Source organism: Simochromis diagramma, unplaced genomic scaffold (assembly GCF_900408965.1).
Source record: "Simochromis diagramma unplaced genomic scaffold, fSimDia1.1 OVJJ01000487.1, whole genome shotgun sequence".
NCBI classification, from domain to species: Eukaryota; Metazoa; Chordata; class Actinopteri; order Cichliformes; family Cichlidae; genus Simochromis; species Simochromis diagramma.
Genome location: NW_024387305.1, coordinates 3,821,764 through 3,828,794, shown reverse-complemented (window position 1 = coordinate 3,828,794; position 7,031 = coordinate 3,821,764). Strand labels below are relative to the sequence as shown.

Genomic DNA, 7,031 nt, shown 5'->3' with positions numbered 1-7,031 from the left:
AAATACAATGCAACAGAATGGCTGAAAAAGAAAAGAGTCAGGGTGACTGTTCAGAGGCTCAGACCTCCGACAACGCTGTGAAGAAGAGTGGCTACACAATGATCGAGAGACTGATTAAGTCATAAAGCATTCAAGTAATGCCGGTCAAGCTGTTTCTACAAACTACTGAAACAAGGTGTGTACTATTCACACCCTGGTGTGTAATTTTTCACACCCCGTTTCTCCTCCTGCTGGAACAGAACATAATCCTGACTCAGCATTAAAGTCCTTAGTTTTAATCATTTAAGGTGCAATATTTTTCCTTTAATGTCCTCCAGCCTCCACAAAGTATAAAGCAAAGCATGGATAGCAATGGATGCTAAATTCTAACATGGGAAAGTTTGCAAGTGAGTATAGTTGGATGAGATGTAATCCGTGGAGTTTAGGTGATGGCTCAGATGAAAACTTACTATATCTAGTTGGACATTTTTTACAGTGTGTTAACCAGTCTACAGCGCCATGTCAGCAAAGCCGCTTTGCAACACACCTTCGTTTTCCTGCGCCTTGCCATTGATACGCAGCCTCTCCTGTGCTATGGGTCTTGCATTCCTTAAATACGTGAAGAAGGTCGGGGAGGTGAGAAATCAGAGCCATGCTGCTAAACATATAGCACTGCAGATAGAAACATATTTCTTTTCATTACAGTTGTTCTGAATGAATTAAAAACAAATCAGGATCTCTGAGAGTGATTTAAATGCTTAACAGCTGGTAAATGGTAATCAAAGCTACTGCTCATTAAGTAATGGCTTTGTTAATGACCAGCAGCTTAAGAACCATTAGCATCTGAGTGTTTTGAATGAAGTGTTTTCTACTGATATTAACCCGACCCATCTTGGTGGGTTGTTAGATGAAGATTGTCCTGTTTGTAATTGCTGCTCTGGTGTGAGTATCAGTAAAAAGTGTGTCAAGTAGAGGAAGTCCTGCCTCAAAAGCAAACATTTGATGCAGCTTCATATGTAGCACACAGAGTCACCGGCTGCCTTGTCTGTTAATCATTCACTTTTTTATTAAACCACTGGCTGGAGAAGGCAACGAGAGTGTCACGTTCAGGCAGAAGAAGAATTATGGACAGCACATGGTTTGAACAGCAGCATAGAGGTGGACAGAAGTCCAGTTTAACACAGGCCTGGAAGACATTCACATGATCGAGGAATGATGACCTCTGTTCAGCTGAGGCTGGAGCGTGTAAGAGGAAAAAAATGACTGTATGTTTGTTCTGTGTCACAGAATATTAAAATAACCACCCCCATTACAGCTGATGCCCCACCCCCCGCCCCCAGTGTTTCCTGCAGACTATAAAAAAAAAATAGTTCTCATGCTTCTTCTTTCATCAGGCTCTGAGGTGCACAGGCAGAATTTGAACATCACAACCTTTCAGTGTGAATCACTGTTTTTATCTCTGGAGTGATCGTCCCTGCAGACTGCAGTGGGCCTGCTGCATAGGAGCACTTTCAAGTAAACGATAAACAACAGCGAGCGCAGCTGCAAACAATGCAGATGTTCTCTGTGACCGGTTTTACAACAGGGACGTCCCTCGCATCTGAGCAGATGGAAGGGCTCTTTGTCCATGTGTGCAGCTTGCAGAGACCGTTAGGGCACTCATACATATACCTTGAAATATAATAGGAAACAGCTACCACCAGTGGCTATAGTCTGCAACTGAATGTTAAAAAGATGACTGAGCTTTAGGAAATTGTCTGTTGCCTGTAAAGCAGCAAATTAACTACAAGCAAACATTAGATATGATGTTAAAGATCAGGCCTGATCTTTTCCACTGTCTCTACTTGTACTAGAAAATACTATCAACAGCCTAAAAAAAAAAAAAGTCTTTCTTTTAAATAATACTTGATAATAAAAAAAGGTCTGAGGTCTTGTAAGCAAACAAATCTGTAAAAACCTTCATAATACAGAGAAGGACATAAATTGTAGTGGTAGATGTTAAGTGCTACCAAAGTAGTTTTTCTTATTTTTCAGAAAAATCTAAGTGCCTTTAAATATTAAGACAGATATTACCTTAAAAACTTTCCCAGTTGGTTTATCAGTTTGGTCAGTGGTTCTCTATATAACATGCTTGATAGAAATGCATTTTTAAAAAAAGAGAATTGGTAATTATTTTATTAAACATACACAAATTTGCAAAAATGTCTTCTAGAAAAATTAGCTTAATTTCTGCTTTGGGCAAATTCTTTTCACTTTTCTAATAGAAGATGTGATATGTGTAAAAAAAGAAATGTGCACATTGACCATTGCATTAAAAAACAAAAACAACACAAACTTTATGGTACTGTGTAAGTCTTAAGTCATCCCAAATGTCTTTATATTTTTAAGTAAAGAAGGCTTTCTTGCATTTATCTTTGCCACATATTGTACACAAACACGGTGATTCCCAAAGATCTTCTAACTGAAAATGTTTGCATATCTCTGCATGCTGAATTTGAGGAAACTGGATAAGCAAAAGACAAAACAAATGGCAGCAATGGACAGGGTGTGAAAGTCAAATCTTTAAGAAATAGGAGAAAATCCATTAAAGAGTTTATACAGGAAAGATGCATCTGAGCCTTTACTGTTCCCTGAAGACTCATCAGAAATGGTCTCAGTTCAAAGGTGCCTGTCGAGAAACTTAAGGAAGGGGAAACGTCGGGAGAAGGCTGAGGTCTGCCAATTCACACAAGAACTGGACTGAAACTCAGGTCTGATGGAGTTGTGAATCCAAAATTTGACATTTTTGGTTGAAATTGTGGTAAATATGTAGAGAGGCGTCTAAGAGAGAGGTCCTACAGTGACTGTCTACAGCCATCTGCGAAACGCGTGGAGGTTCTGTCACAGTTTGGGGATGCATTTCAGACAGTGTTACTGAGAATCTTTTCAAAGTTGATGGAATTATAAATGCAGAAAAGGACCATGACACAAGTGTCTGACTGACAACAGCTTAATTTTTCCAGCAACAGCAAAGATCACACTGCGAATGCAGTACGAGCATATCTCGATAGACTGATAAGTTTCTTCTTCAGAACTGAAGAAGCTTTTGGGATGAGAGGTGAAACGTCTTCAAGGACACTTAAAGAAGTCCAGACGCTTTTCTTTCCAAGCTCCTTAGACTACGATGAGCTGGATGACTGAGAACCTTCACAGACATAGACTGATAAGACAATAAATCATAGATTGGCCTTCCCAGAGTCAGGACCTCAACATTACTGAAGCAGTGTGGGACCAAAAGGCAGCCAACATCCTAAGAAGAGCTTTGAATGTCCTTCAAAAACCTGGAGAACTACTTTTGAGGATCACTTAAAGAAAGGATGAGAAAGCTGCCTAAGACAGTTCAAACTGTATTGAAAAAAAAAAAAAAAAGGTGGTCGTACTACATATTGACTTTCAAGCTTGTTAGAATTGCACAAACTCCATTTTTGCTTCATGTATTTCCATGTATGTTTGCACATTTCAATAAATCACATTTTCCAAGCAAAAAATACAAAGAAATGAGGGGTGGTTCAAGACTTTTGCACAGAAATAGATTTCGTCTTTGTCTTGTTTTTTATGAGCATTTTTACACAATAATGACAAAAGAAAACATGAGAGTGATCTAAGTTAATGCAGTCTGCAAAATATCCAGTTTTCTCTAAACTGGGAAATGGCTATAGTTTAATTAGTTTAGTCTAAATTATTTTAAAAACTGCATTTTAACTTTTAGCCTCAGACCTGAATTAAGTAAAAAAAACTATTTTTCTTCATCATAACAGAAGCCCAGTGAAATAAAGGTGCGTTTCTCCCTATTATATTTGCTCTCTTACATTTTGGATAAAGAAACAGACTAAACAGACACGCAATGAGCATGCGTTCAGAAAAGAAAACCAACATAAAAAGTGGGAGAACATAGCTGTGTATCATTCATGGACACGTTTAATGTCGAGGTTGCTTTTTGTGACGTTGATGGTGCTCAACATGTTAGATGAGGTCATTAATACTGTGCAATTATCAAGTCTGATTATGCGTAAAATTGACAACAACAGAAGAAAGACACATAACCCCCACATGCATAGATGCTGGACTTTCACACAACTCCGCTACCTGCGAACCCCCCCCCCCCACCCCGGAAGCTACACTGTGGTGACAAATCTTGGCGTCATAACTCCCAAATGAACTGGCAGACGTGTCTGAGGTCAACGGATGCAAAAACATGAAGGAAACAAAAGGGTAAAGAGAGACTAAGACAAAAACAAATATACATACAGTACATACATACAAATATAATCTGTAAATCTATAGTACAGTGAATTTTTTTTATTCATAATCATCTCTTAAATAAACTGCGGTTCATTGCACTTTGTTAAAAATAATTAATTATATGATTTCTCTTAAAGGCAATAGTGTGATTTTTTTTAAAAGGTGAAAAATATATTGTACCATAAGCCTGATTTAGGATAATAGTAAAAATAACAAGATCTGTAATATACATATGTTTCTGTAAAATACCCTCACCTCCTCATATACAGTGCATTCGGAAAGTTTTCACACCCTCGCAAGATTTCCATGTTTTGACTCCTTAAAAGGTTTTAGGAGTGTCTTTTTTATCCAGACTAACAAACACTAAAACATCTACATGATTCACTATTCTGTTTGAAGCTCACAATTGATCTCTGGCGCTTCCTTCCTTTATCAACAGTCAACAATCAAAGCATGGTGCAACTTTTACACTTAAGGTACACGTGCTCCGTATCTAGCTAGCATTGCGCTTTCCAATTTTAGTACTCCTCAGCGAGAAATTTGTGAATGCTTGCAAACAAGTTACCATCTTCCATGCAAACTACTTATGAACTCAACCTGCTAGCAGCCAAAGCGTTTGCAAGGTTTTTGAGGAAACACCTTGCAGGAAATTTCACGCCGTTTGGGGTGCACGTTGCTGTCAGTGTAGCACTTCAACAACCAAACATTCATGGTGGAGTAGCCAAATGGAAGTCAATCCTTAATAAAAAAGGCACATGATCGACTTGTGAAAAACTGAAAGGCAACTGACAAGATCTCAGACCACAAGACACAATTATTGTGTCTGGGCAACAATCGTTAATGCTATTCCTGCAGTCAAACACGTGCTCTGGGGAAGCTCTTTTCTGTGACACGGATTGGGAGGCTAGTAAAGATATGTGGAAAGATGGATGCAGAATTATATCCAGTGCAGTCCTGAGTGAAAAACTTTTACAGAGAGCTCAGAATCTCAGTAACATATAGTAGTGGATTTGTAGAGTGGCCCAACTAAAGTCAGGACCTGATCCCAAAACAGCACCTCTGGACAGACCTGATAGTTGGTGCACACCAAAGCTCTGCAATGTTCTAAGGAAAGTATTAGGTAAGGTATCTGAATACTGATATCCTGGAATATTTGAGTGTTATTTGCAATTCATTTACATAGCACCTCAGTAACCTGTTCTTGATTTTTCTTCACGGTGTATTGTTATGTGTAGATTGTCAGAAAAAAAAAATCTACTTTAAAAATCTTCAAAACAACAAAACTTCAAAGGCTGTGAAATCTTTTTGAATGCACTATACAAGAATGGATGTTCATCCCCATATATGTAGCATATTCTACTTCTGTAGCACACTAATGCATGCTCATATGCCAGTTTTCTTAATATATATATATCATATCTTCACGCAAACATATATACATACAATATTATAAAATAAATAAATACAGGAAAACATTCTTGGTTCGTGGTTTAACGGTTTCTTCCAAAGCGGTTTTTGGTGCAGTCTTTGACTAACCTCTCTGCATGTTTGGGTTTGAGCCCTTGCTGATGGGATCAACAGTTGACTGAGCCTCCCTGAAAGATGCACCGGTGGGGGAGTTGCATTTCCTTCTGTGCATGATTGTGAATGTGTTTGAGAGTGTATGTGTGCATAAACAGTGTACGAAAGGGGGGGGGACCAAAGTCTTTGGCCTGAGGAGCAAGTACAGCAAGTGCTGTGTTATGTGTGTGTGCGTGCGTGTATGCACTCTGTTCAAGATACCGCTTTGACAGTGTCCGATTGTCCCAAAAAAACGAAGCTCAGTAACACGGTACTGTCCGAGTGCACCCTCCGGAAGAGGGTGTAGTACAGCAGGGATTCTGACAGCGTTCAGGTGGGGGTGTTCAGGGTGACACAGCACCCATCTTCCCCATAGCCCCTTCATGAAAGGGTCTCACTGCCTGACTGACTGGGGGCTACTGATTGGAGCAGAACCCTCACTCCACCTGCCTCCGCTTCCCCACGTTCCCTCATCTTCATCTACATCACTGTGTGTGTGTGTGTTTCCACAAGACAGGGTGGAGGGTCTGGGTCTCCACCGGGCTCGGCGGGGCTAGATGGGTCCCTCATTGTGGGAGGAGTGGTTGCTCCTGCTAAGACCCACACAGTTCTGCTGCTGGTTGAGCAGGTGGGACGTTTCGTTGGCCACGGCAAAGGCCACAGCAGGGGTGGTGATAGTGGTGGTAGCCGTGGCGGTGACCACAGCTGGGTTCTCCACTCCATCGTGGAGCTCTGTTAGCGTGAGTTCGATCTTAGTGAACTCACTGTCTGTCGACTGCGGAGTCTTGTCCATCCGCGACGCCATCACAGCGTTCTGGTACTGTTGTCGCGTCACCTACAAAACAGTGAAGGTCGGGTCAAGTGTCACAACAAGAGGTTGCTGTGCTGTTATTCGTGGCACAGAGCTGGTAGCTCGGTAAACAAGGATTTGACACTAAATAAGGATGTGGAAAAGGCTACAAGTAATATTGCTTTTAAAATATTCTGTAAAAAATGTAATGATTAATTTACAATGATAGCCTTTCATTATCTGCTTAGCGTCCAGTGAGAGGACAAGAATATTACTACAAGCCAGAAAATGACTCATCTTCATTTGTTTCTATAGCTGGAATCAAACCAGCAACCTTTTGTGTGTAATGTGTAAACCGCTACACTCTGGAGCTATCCATGATCCATCAAATCGAAATGTTTTAAATTGTCATGAAGTAATT

The 7,031-nt window shown here is 40.1% G+C and overlaps 1 protein-coding gene across 2 annotated transcripts in view; it reads right to left on the bottom strand.

The window, feature by feature from the left end:
• Window positions 1–4,110: 4,110 nt before the first annotated feature.
• The window catches only part of cnnm2b (cyclin and CBS domain divalent metal cation transport mediator 2b), a 50,395-nt gene continuing 47,474 nt past the window's right edge, over window positions 4,111–7,031 (bottom strand). For both annotated transcript variants that reach the window (XM_040004818.1, XM_040004819.1), the window contains one exon: window positions 4,111–6,655. In XM_040004818.1, coding sequence (XP_039860752.1) covers window positions 6,374–6,655 — 282 coding nt within the window. In that variant the 3' untranslated portion in view covers window positions 4,111–6,373. The remainder of the gene's footprint in view (window positions 6,656–7,031) is intronic.